Raw genomic sequence first — 12528 nt, 5'->3', positions numbered from 1 at the left:
AGTTACAGCAGATGACTTGCGTTTAGAGCCCCTGTATCTGATAGAGTTACTCACCAGTGACTTAGACGTTTAACTTTGATGATTTGGCATATATTCTTCTTTAAGGTTTTCATTTGTGGACTCTTAAAGAGATACTGCAGTGAATTAATACTGTACATCATGAGTCCAGTGAAAATATTGTAAAATTGTAACTGTGGCTAAGATATGGCACATAACTCAAAAACACACAGCACTGCTGACTCATTAAGACAAATTTTGCAGAATGGGAGGAGGGTATTCAGTCCTGCTGAATTCCAATACCTGCTAATGTGATTTAGCCCAAAGAGACAAAAACAAGACACAGACGTTCAGAAAAAACAGCCATGCATCCCGAGAATCTGAAGGCCAGGAGTGCACTCTCTGGGGAAAGTGAAGTGAAACAATTCACATCACCTGTTAAACATGAGACCTGTGCTTGTTTTTGAACTTATTGTCCTTATTATCTTTAAAAAAGTTTAAATATGTAACTATGAATGTGCACTTTTGAAAACCTCTCATGTCTAGCACTAGCCTTTCAGAAAAACAACACTATCCCATTTTCTTGTTAAGAAAAGGTCAGTATATTTATGGATTGCTTTATAAAAGTTACTATTATACAATGGTACATAACGAATTCACAAAAAAAATATGAACAAATATGTACAGCAAAGACACATCCACAACAAAACACTTTCATCAACAATGAGATATTCGGCACATATTCCATCTTCACACTCAAGAGGAAAACAAAAACCGAATCCATAAATCCTTTAAAAAAAAACAAAAACATATCCTACATCTCCAAAGCAAGGCCGTAGCATTTAATAATAATAAAGAGAAAAAAAATAAAACAAATAAAGACAAAATACCTTAGACATTAGAGTCTTATATTTGCAAAACCATTCCAACATCCATACTCTGTTTGAGAGAGAACCTGGTTTGCTTCTCTTCTTTCAGACTTTTACAGGTCCCAAATAAAACCACTTTGTTATATATACAAAAATACAAGCAATGAGGCTACCTCTAAACACTTCCATCTACTGCTGGGATACACAGTCCCTCACAGCACTGCTGACCACTGGGCTGCCTTTGGCATGCTGTCATCAAGGAAGTATTTCTGTGCACGGGCCTTTGTGTGTCTGTGTGTGCATACACAATAAATCCAGTTTTAGCTCTGCATTAATACATTTTAAGATGCCTTTATTTTGTTGTCTTTATTTTTATTATTTTTTATACAGCTTTCCTCCACTTAATAAATAGACTATTGAGACATCAGGCAAGACTGTCACCTGATTCCCGTGCAATAGTTTCTGAAGGATAATGCTCTTCGTTTCTCTACATATCAAACAAGGAATTTACATGAAATTTACAAAAAAAAAGCTTGACACAAGCTGAAAACATTGCTACAAGCTCAATGTATATTACACTTTTTACAGATTTAAGAGCTGTAATTCTGTAGCAAATTGCAGAAAAAAACTCCCATCGTATTCACAATTATAAATTATGTACAAATTTCAGAAGTACAAAGAAACAGGGCTGAAAAAAAAGAAGTTTCCACAAGAAACAATCTTTCAAAGGGAAATGTGGGTTTGTGTACGTACAAGATGCACCTTTGTTTCAAACAGTTTTCATCACTTTTTATTTTACATGTTTTAAATGCTCCCTGAAAAGATCACACATTTTTCATTAAAAAAAAGGAATATTCACAAAAGTTTTAATATATTGTTGCTGTTTTTCCCCCCTTGGAAGATAAAAAAGCCTCTTCTCTTTGAATACAAATCAAGCTGTACAATATAAACATTTTTAAAAAGCCTCCTACTCTGCCATGTGCGGATTGTGTTCAAAGGACTGTGCAGAGATCTTCGGAAGGTGAAGGCGTGATGAATGACCTGTTTTTGAGTTTACTGATTGACAAAATAGGACACATGCAAGCTTGTTGGTCAACGCCAAAGCCAAGCTTCATGCAAACCTATAGTGCATTTGCAAAAAATAAACTATAGCTAGCTTATGTACAGATATAGATTAATGTTACAACTTACTGTACGAGAAAAAAAAGAAAATTACATTTTTGTAAATGAAAAAAGCACCATACAACACACAAAAAATGCTAGTCAGAATGCTCATGATTGGTACTCAACATGCCTTTCTGTGCCTGCAGTGGAGCGATGAGACTCAGAAACTTGAACTCTGACCCTGTGTCCGAAACCACTGACCGGCAGTTTCTATCTCCCTCCAGTCCAGTCTGGACACATCAGACATGACTCCAAGATGTTTTTTTACATCCAAAATCTAAGACTCACTCTCCAAAAATGGAACTCTAGAATTCCTTCATGACTTGACGGTTTTTTTTGTCATCTACTTTCCAGTAGTTGCTTTCCTCTCATTTCTAAATGTTTCGGAGAAGGCAATTGCCACAGGTGTTATACCAGTCAATTCAGAATCTGGGAGAGAAAGAGAAAACATCCACGAAGCACTTTGAATGAAACTGGATGTAGATCTAGGAGGCTTTTTGCCCAGCAATTATAACCATTAAAACACTCCAAGCTTCCTCTCAAAATAATATTCAGGTACGAAAAGGGTTTCAAAAAGCATGTTATCTTAATATTTTCTTTTCACTTCAACATAAAATACACTGTTTTCAGTCAAAAAAAGATTCATATATACTTGCTTCATAAAATCCTTTTCTCCCAAAGTGAAGCGTTCAACCTCGGAAATATTAAAAATTAAATCTCCCACATTAAATGTAGTAAATGGACCCACCTGGTTGTATGCTTAGCCACTAAGCATCAGTCACAGTCTAGTAAGCAGTCTGCAAAAAGCTTTAGCACTGGGATGTAAACGCGGCCACACAGCCCGTGATCCCCCACTGACATGCAAGTGGGTCTCCCGAGCCCCACCGCTGTCTGGCCAGGTAACGCTCCAGAGCAGTGGTGGAGACATGCGTCTCTCTCTTTCACTTTCAGGAATAGCTCCTTTTGCAGGGAAGCGAACAATGAGTCACATAAGCTGACTTCCACCATGAAAGGAAACGCACTGAGAGAAAGTAAGAGTGAAGAGCACAGGCATGAAGCAAAAGCTAATGCCGTCACTGAACGATATGGGCCCACAATGACCCGTAACTCAGTGCACTCAAAGTGCACATTTTCACTTGAAGCAGCTTTGCCAGGTGTTACACAGCCACTATTCTAGCAGTAAAGACAACTAATTCACACCGGGGGTTCTGCAATGTTATGTCTCTTCCCAGTAGTTTTGTTTCAAAGCAATACAACAAGTTCAGGAAATCACCTGTAGAGGGCAGTACAATCTAATGGCTGGGCTGGACTATTTAACAGAATAATCCAGGAAAGAACGCACCAGGTCACTGTTGCTCTTCAATTCAATGATTAGATTACCGTTTAAAAATATAATCACGGTAAAATAACATGGGTGCATGTTAGTCTGCTAGTCTGCTAACAGTTAATATTCCGTCTAGCATTTAAAGATTGCGTTTGAAAGTTTTAAATCAGACAAAAGTTGCAAGCTAGTGATGGAGTAAGACATGGAAGGATGTACGCATCACCAAAAGTCATGTAAATAAGAGGTGATGCTAAATATAGGATTAACTCATGACAATTAATTGCACTTTGAATAAAAATAAATGTGAAAATGGACTTGGTACTTACTAATAAGGATGTCAGCTTAGGAGCTAGAAAAAATGTAACAATGAGCCAGGCATGTGCAGAAGGAAAGAATTTGACATGAATCTGCTGCAACTGACCCTTGGTTCTGTTTCATCATATTCCACTACAGGCAACAGAAAATACCCAGTCATTCTATGGCCAACAATAAAAAAAAACTAATAATTAGAAAACAATTCCAAACCCACGGCGATGCCTTCAGAATCTGTGCAACATCGAATCCAAGGCCAAACTGCCCAAAAGTGAAACCCACCACATTAGCATTCAGTCAAGCCTCACTACTCCCCTTTCACATTATGGTGGCGATGATTACTGTACATCGAACACTCTGAAAAGAACAGGTAGCAGCATTCCCAGGTGGAAGATAAAGTACCATGCGTCTCGCTGTGACCGAGACTGGGGGGTGGGCTGAGGATTGTGGGAAGCAGTGGAGGTGGGGCGAGGTGGGCTGTCCGGCTGGAGGGGGGAGAGGTAGGGCAGGTGAGACGATCTAGTGTTTGTTCGGATAACAAAGCGCAGAGGGGAAAGTGGTAAACACCTTTTTTTTTTTTCCTGTTTTGTTGGTTTGTTTTTTTTTCCCCAAAGAAAAAGAGCACCTGAAATCGTAAACAGCAAAATGGAGTCCTGGACACCTTGATGCACAATCGCCTGTGGAGAGACTAGAGCTGAAGTGCGACACGTTGGTGATTTTGTATGCTTTTCCATACAAGAGTCTTCTTCTTAAACTTATTTATTTGGCATAGTGCAAGCACACTTGGGTCCAGCACTGTCTTAAAGCGCTTGGAGAGACGCTTGGAGGGGTGGGCGAGGAGAGGGGAGGATGAAGGCCCCCAGTGTAGGGCGCTCCCCCCTCCACGCCCCCCAGTTCTAATTCAGGGTACCCCTGCAGTTTTCTGCCCCACAGAGACAGGGGATCTTCTCATCCTCGATGGGGAACTTGTAGTCATACGTGATCTCCTCGTTAACATTAATGGGCTGCCGAGAGTATATCACGATCTTCTTCTGCGATTCCACGGTGATCACTTTAGCATAGCAATTAGGCTGCAAAACAAAACACAAACATTCTAAACCATTTGATCTCACTGTTTCTAAATCAGGCGTTTTGGATCACAGTTGGCAAATTTTGTACCCTTTTGCTAGAAGAAAAGAAAATCAGCATGAAAGCATTTTAGTAGAAACCGCTGTGCTTGCCTCAACACTGAAGATTAATAATGGTGGTCTTTCTCTGTTGAGCTACGAGGTCAAAAGCATTTCTTTCGTAAAAACACTACCATTAGCGGGACTGCTACTCAGAATTTCAAATGCCAAAACTCACATCTACCCTGGGCTAGTTTTGAAATGAGACATGAGCCGTGATACAGATATGAATATCCTGCTGCAATTTTTTTAGCATATCAGTTCACAGCAGGCATGGCCCAGAGTCAAAAGCACGTTTATAACTTAAAACCTTTGATGAATTTGGTGGTGACAGGAAAACTAAATTCCCTGCAGGAGGACAACATTTCTCCCAGTTTTCCTCTGTGATACAGTTCAAAGCTACTTGAAGGACTACCTCGTGAAAGCTGAGAAGCTTTGTTTGGAGGCAAACCCCAGGCACAAACCAGGCAAAGCAGTACATGCAGCATATCTGATGGGCCGGCAGCCTTACACGCGTTGTTAGGCTGTCAGACTGTCCCCAAATGCTTGCCGTTTGCAGGAGCCAAAAATCACAGGCACAGGGGCGAAGGGCACAGTAAACACCCCCCCATGCCATTCTCTCAGCACCAGTCTGCCGGCTGCCAACCCTCCAAGCACCAACTCTGTACAGATGCTGTGAAGCAATGATGGAGCTCTCCTGGGGCTATCGGATTACATGCGGCTGTCCATACAACTGCCTGGAGAGGCTGGGTGGGGATGGGGTGAGATTAGTCACCAGTGCCTTTTTTCAAAACACTGAACATCATCCAGGGACAGGGCAATCAAGTCTGTGATGATGGAAAACTGAACTAATAAACTTACCATTTTCATATTTCATTAAAATTGAATTTCTACTACAGTTTTGCTAATAGGTGATATTCCACTATAAGGTATCATCGCTCCTTTAGATCATTCTTGCTTATTTTACATTATTAGACTGCATTTTAAACCTTTGTTGCCACATATAAAAGACTATGGGCAACTATGGGAGACAGCAAAAATAAATGCTGAGAAGCAGATGACCCAGAGTCCAGTTCTGAGTTATCAATATTATATGCAGTTTACATCCATCTTTGCAAGACTGCTCAGATTCAAAACCCTCAATGTCAGTTTTATTACCAATAAAAACATTTCCACAAAAACTCATAATTGCCTTTTCTAACATATTGACAAAGAAAATGATAGCAAAAGCAGTCTGGTATAACTCACATTGCAGCTGTGGTTGATGAACCTGGCAAAGTTACCACACTTTGTTGCATCGATGATGGTGTCGTGATCCACTCGGAACATATAACTGCTCCCGATGCCCTCATCCTCGTATCTCTTCTCCCGCATGTCTGCGATGACCTGAAGGACACGGTTGAGCAAAGGCAAACCTCATCAGGGCCATGTCGGCGCCGGACAAAAGCCGAACCGACCCAACCCAACCACGAGGCTGCTCCTACCTGTCTGATGTTCTGACCCACGTACTCGATCACCATTTCATCCGCCGCAATGGGCTCCATGGCAAACAAGCCCCAGTCGTGGATGTGGCTCTTGCAGAATCTGATCTTCTTCTTGCGGAACTGCAAAGAAATAAAGAGCATTTCTTTTCAGGACGTAAAGGAGGCGGCTGGTGGAGCTTTCCGAAGCAGCAGCCAAGCAAAGAGTAGGGCCATCAATGCATGGTGTCCAGAGGAAGATTGGAAACTGAAAGCACGTGAGTGTGAGATACTGCCGCCCAACTCTGTCTTACAAGTCTGCCACAAAGGAGGGGTGAATTGTTAGAGGCGTGATGTAAGAATGGAGAATTCAGTCTCAAAGTTTCTGCACAGTCCACAGCGCACAGTCCCAGGACACGCGAGCGCACCTTACAGCAGGGGCTCAGCGGGCGCCTACCTTGAGCTGGTTGAACTTGAGCAGGTCGCTGTCGCAGCTGAAGGAGGACAGCAGGCGCCGCTGCTCGGACCTGCGCTCAGACCCAGCTCGCGTGGACGCGTGAGGCTGCGCCGGGATACTCAGTCCCTGGGGAGAAATGCACAACATGAGTTGTGTTGAGTCCTGAATACAACAATCCTTCTTCTGTGCATTCATTTCAGTCAACAACGCCAGCAGACACCCCGTTGTAGGTCCAGTGTTTCTGACAAACAAGAATACTTCCTACAGCAAGGAAGCAGTTCTAGAATTCTTTTGTGTATAAACATCATCAAGCACACAAACTCTCACTTTTTCTTTACCATCTTATTGTCTTTTGCACTTATTTACATTTTGCTAAATTTGATAGAAGAAAAATGTGAAATGTACAGAAAAAATAAACTGCTACCAGTCAAGACTTTTGGGTTTCATAGCTGTTACATTGTATCAAAACAGCAGAAGGGAGGAGCTGGGATTTATCATTAGCACTTTTGAGGTTTAGAATTTGCAGGATTTACAAATAAAAACAAGTTCCTGGTTTCTTTTTTAAAAATGACGAGAAGCCACCCCCATCTTACAAAGGCTGTCTTTGCACTCAGCTTGCATAACCCAAACTACAGCATGGGACTCAAGCCCGAACTGTACATCCTGATAGCTCTTGCACAGTCAACACTCTGCGCAAGACACAGCTCCTCACAGCGCCAAGCCAGCCCTTACCTGAGTGTCCACTGGAGGCTCGTCCGTGACTGGGTGACTGCTGTTGAGGTATTTGACTTTGTCCTTCTTGTCAATTTTGTAATAGCCTTCGCTGCGGGCACAGCCTGTCACATGGTCCCGCATCCCATCATCCCGCTTCTTCTTCTTGACATCTGGGACGCAGGTTGGTACAAGGGAATTAAGGCAAAAACCACACCTCAGAGAACCATGGGTAAAAGGAAAACCGTTCAGAAGAGATTAGGCAAAGCAACAAAATGACCAGATTACTGACATTCTGAATCAGAACATCACCTAAGAAAGTTACACAAATTCTATGTGTCGTGCGAAAAGGATTACTGTTGTACATCTAACAAGGATGCTTTTTGTCGCAGCTTCACTGCAATAGCTCAGAAAACCTGGGGTACAGCCTGTTCACCTTTGCCCATTGCGGGCTTCAGAGGCAAAGGATATGAGGGTGATAAACCCAGAGGGTGTCGTTGAGCCAGTCCATGCCGTTGTCCTGCTGCAGCATTTTGTCGTAGGTGATCTGCAGGTGCCGGATGTCCTCCTCGTCGATGCCCTCGTTCCAGATGTTGTAGAGTATGGTCATCTCCTCAAACTCCGACCGGGGGTAGAAGGTGGGCCGGTGCGGGGAGGCAACGGGGGAGTGCATGGCCAGCAGCAGTTCCTCCTGCTTGCGCCTGTGCCGCCGGGGCTTCAGCACCTGCTCCTCCTGCTGGTCCAGCACGTCTTCCGGCAGCTTGTTTTCCAGCTCCTTAAGCGGCATCTTGTCCTGTGGTGCCACCTCTGTCTCTTCCCATTCTTCCCTGAAGTCCAGGGACACCGCAGAGGGATCCCTTACACCAGCAGCAGCAATAGCAGCAGCAGCAGAAGCCGCAACGGCATCCATTTCTCTCCCAAACAAATCCGTGACTGGCAAATCACGCGGCAGGGAAGGCAAGACTTCGGCAGCCACTTTGGGCTCTTGGTCCTCAAGGGCCTGAGACACTGCTGGAGATGTCTTTTTCGTCTTAGGTCGTCCTGGCTTCCTCTTGGGTGGGGTGACATCAGGAGGCAAAGTAAGATCCTCAGGTCTGCCAATGGGCTGCTCGTTTGGCACAATGGCTGTATTTAAGGGAGGTGTTGCCAAAGGAGGGCAAGCACCTGGCGAAGGCAGTTCAAAATCTTTAAGTGAGCCTGCAGGTAGGGGGCAGGGGAAGGCAGCAGGAGGGATCATGCTGTTCAGGGGTGAAGCAATAGTCGGCTCTTTGAATAGTAACCTGTCCTCCAAGCTGTCAGAAGAGGATTTCCCATGAAGCCCAGGTTGTGCTGCAGATGCAGCAATGGAAGGTTCAGGGAAAGTAGGGGTGAAAGTGAAATCCCTACCAGGAGTCCTTGGTATCCCACCGCTGGCACCAGGGGACTGGGAGGGGTAGGAGAAAGGGCTGCCAGGGATGTGCGGCGAACTCAGTGTCAGGCTATTCCCGGTCAGAGGTGCATCGCTACCTGGTGTGTTTGGCACAGTATCTGTGCTCTGTGATTTTCCTAAACACTTGGCTGCCTTGCTCACAAAGTCCCTCCCGGGTGTCCTTGGTAATTCCTCCTCCATGGGCAGCTTGGGTGCAATTGGGAGCTCAGGCAAAGGCCCTGGGGGTAACAAGGGGGCCTGGGTTTCGATCTCAATAGTAGGAGGTGGACCTGAGCATAAAAGAGGAAGCTTGGTGACAGGCACCTCAACGTCCAACAGCGCTGCTGCCTCGCGGCCAGGGGTCCGAGGTAGACCCTCCTCATCTTCTACTGTGGGTGAGGAGAATTTGCTCTTGAGCCGTACATCCAGGTCGCTGTCAGCCAGAGAACCCGTAGGTGTGGGGGGTCGGAGGTTCCCGAAATCCTCAAGGGGTTCGGTCTTCAACACTTCTGGAACCTCTGTCTCCACTTCAATGTCAGGCTCTTCTGCTATTAAACAGATCAGAATGTCAACACCGCCAAGACAGAGGTCATTTTAAAATTAATCTTAATGTCATTCAGTTTCCAGTTAAATACTGTCAAGCAGCAGTTAAATTATAAACTACAGTCCCCCATTTCTACACCGTTGCCTTCGAGAGCAAGTTACTTACATTCAATTACATTTAAAATCTGTCATATAAGGAGAAAATGTAATGCAAATGACAATTTACTGATACAGGTTTCAAACTGGTTTGTGCCCACAGCACCCGCACTGGTGAAAAGTATTTCCCATACCTGGCACTCCTTTGGGTGAGGGTGGCCTGAGATCAGGCTCCGATTCAGTTAGAGGTTCGTCTGCTGTAAATTCCTCATGGCGTGCTGCTCTCAAATCCTCCACCTCCAGGGAAACTCTGTCCTGGAGCTCGTCCCTCAGCCCCACCTCCTCCAGGCTCTTCCTCGCCTCCCCCAGCAGACACTGATCCACGGCCTCCGAGAGGGGAGGAGCCAGGGGAGGTGTCGGAGGTTTAAGTCCTACCAGCTCCTCTGCCTCCGTCTCTTCCTCCTCCTGCTCCTCATCAGAGGAGGACACCCGAGTCTGTTCCTGGTCTTCCACTTCCTCTTCCTCCTCAGAGCTGGTCTCGTACTCTGAGGAGTCTTCACTTTCCTCTGATGATGAGGATGATGATGACGATGAAGATGATTCAGCTTTCGAGGAGGCTGTGCTGAAAACCTCTGAGAAGAAACCAAAAAGAAAATGAAATTCCTTTAATTCACCACTCAGAAAGGGGTCCTTGCATTTAGTTTCTACACATATTCTGTGGCCATCTAAGATAAAAAATCTCTTGCCTTCATCTGAGAAGTCAGACTCTTCCTTCTCACTAGTGTCAGATTCAATTTCATCTTCCTCCTCCTCTTCCTCCTCCTCTTCCAACTCCTCGACATCCTGAAAAGACCACAGCAAATCAGCTTTTCCTGCACTGACACTTCGCCTCATTCAAGAGCCATATCGAAAGAGCCAATGGAATGTGAAAAAAGAGCTTGGCTCAAAAGAGGCAAATTTCAAATGGCAGCACACAGAATTACATGAACAGTATTAGTCTGCATAACATTGTTAGTGTGCAATAAAAAAGTTCCCAATGCAAATACCATAGCATTTAAAAAAGGCTGTTAAATGGGTTACTATTGAATTGAAAGTCAAAGCTTTAAAAAAAAAATCAAACCACGAGCTGGACGAAAACGATCTTGGTAAATCCCATAGACACTACCTTGTCAGAAGAGAGCTTCTCAGAAGGTTCCGTTTCATCCTGCTCCTCTTTGTCTGAAGAGGACTCCTCTTCCTCCTTCCCAGATGTCTCCTCCTCCTCTTCCCCTTCGCTGTCTAACTCCAGAGGCCTGGAGTGGCGGCGTTTCACTTGCCCGACATCTCCATCCTTCTTGGACACATCTGAAGGCAGGTCCTCTGACTCTGAATAAATTTCACACGCAGATCTCAGCAAGGGGTTGCAGAAAACATGGGAACACACATGCTGCTGTAAAAATGTTCCTTGCTTAAGGATGGGTGCAAAACATTTATTCCAGTTTTGGAATCGCTTATTATTTGCATCGTTAATAACCAAAAAATAGGGATGTGCCAATATTTGTAGCTTCGTGGCTACAATCCCTGTGCTGTTTGGGAAGAATGAGGGCCTGTGAATTAACCATTTCTCATTCTGCAAGTTCCACAGTGGCCTAAAGTAGTGTGGAATGCCAAATAGAGGAAAGACATGTCTCTCCGTGCTTGAAGGCTCCTGGCTCATTTTCCCAAGAGTCTCTGATACACCGAAGAACAAGAGAACCCTGGCTGATTAATGCACACCCTCACCTAGGGGTGCTCAATCACAGCCACCTGGGAGAAAGCCCAGTCGCTCGGCTCAATAATAGGCTTTATCATGACCAGGAATGGAGCTAACTTAACAATTAAAAATGATCACACAAGGCAATTCAGTGTTTTCCAGTCCTCTTCTAGGCAGGTCAAAGTGGAATCAGTGATGTATAAAGACTAAATACCAACAGCACAGTGATACAATGCTTTCTATTACAAACAGTTGTCTAACTTTACTACTCTCCTTGAATACAAATGTAATTAACCTGTTGTGTAAAGACATTAAAATAAATTTGATCTTAGAAGGAGGAAACAATTTAATAAAACAGCAAACCTTCCATAGAGCAGTGACAGGAAGTCACGAGAGAGATGGCAAGGAATGCTGTCGACATTGATGCAGCTGGCATTGTGACAATGGGAACTGAAACCTTTCAAGAAAACGTCACTTGAGCTTCTTTTTGACTGTTTTGGCATTGAGTGATCTCAGTTTTGATCTTACAATCTGTGCATACAGACCATGTCGCAACCTTGTGACGAAAACCCCTCACCTGGCTTCAGTCATACACTGACAACTTCACTGGGTTTTCAAGCTTCGAAAGATTTTAAATTCCACTTGTCTTGTACTAACCTAATGGACTGTATAATTAAAGGCGATTTCTGTGACTCACTAGATCTAGATCTTGAGCAACACTAAAGGACACCTTGCACTACTAAACAGTGCAGGTGTGATAAACAAAGGAATTTATTTTATTAGGAAAAATTTTCTTATAAAGTCCAGGTGTTAAAAGGTTACCCTTATACATACGTCAGTGCTTTGTTTTGAAATGTTACAGTTCATGTCTAACTGGGAAAGCTCTTAAGCACAGTTGGACAATATGGGCTCTTTGACCTGCTGCCTCACCTTCATCCTCCAGCTCGTCGTCCACAGGTGTGGAGGGGCGCACTCTTTTGGGGTCCCCTGAGGAGGCGGGGTCAGGCGGCTCTTTCCTCTTCACCTGCACAGCAAGCGCACACAGCGGTCAGACGGCGGGAAACACTCGACGCTCCCACACCCGCAGCAAGGCGGCGATTATTTCAAACCATTCTGCTCTGCGAGACGATATCTCACGATATAACCTTTATTCTGCTGCCTTTGGAAGACTTAAAAGGTTAGTTTTAACTACAGCACAGTGGCAAGACGTCGTAAGACACCGGGTGGAGTGAACACATCACACCAGACATGGTACCTGCCGGGCCGCACTACCCTACAGGCAGAGTGGG

The 12528-nt window shown here is 44.4% G+C and overlaps 1 protein-coding gene across 4 annotated transcripts in view; it reads right to left on the bottom strand.

The window, feature by feature from the left end:
- Positions 1-575: 575 nt before the first annotated feature.
- Positions 576-12528, bottom strand: part of setd1ba (SET domain containing 1B, histone lysine methyltransferase a) — a 41442-nt gene continuing 29489 nt past the window's right edge. For 3 of the 4 annotated variants that reach the window (XM_088618018.1, XM_088618019.1, XM_088618016.1), the window contains 10 exons: positions 12170-12263; positions 10673-10872; positions 10254-10350; positions 9702-10139; positions 7933-9416; positions 7482-7649; positions 6750-6875; positions 6317-6436; positions 6081-6218; positions 576-4736 (listed from right to left, as the gene is read on the bottom strand). In XM_088618018.1, coding sequence (XP_088474144.1) covers positions 4563-4736; positions 6081-6218; positions 6317-6436; positions 6750-6875; positions 7482-7649; positions 7933-9416; positions 9702-10139; positions 10254-10350; positions 10673-10872; positions 12170-12263 — 3039 coding nt within the window. In that variant the 3' untranslated portion in view covers positions 576-4562. The remainder of the gene's footprint in view (positions 4737-6080; positions 6219-6316; positions 6437-6749; positions 6876-7481; positions 7650-7932; positions 9417-9701; positions 10140-10253; positions 10351-10672; positions 10873-12169; positions 12264-12528) is intronic. The other variant, XM_088618017.1, reaches the window with a different exon arrangement.

The sequence above is a fragment of the Lepisosteus platostomus genome, chromosome 24 (assembly GCF_059453375.1).
Source record: "Lepisosteus platostomus isolate fLepPlt1 chromosome 24, fLepPlt1.hap1, whole genome shotgun sequence".
NCBI classification, from domain to species: Eukaryota; Metazoa; Chordata; class Actinopteri; order Semionotiformes; family Lepisosteidae; genus Lepisosteus; species Lepisosteus platostomus.
The sequence above is the reverse complement of the archived record's forward strand: the minus strand, read 5'-3'. Positions and strand labels throughout refer to the sequence as shown.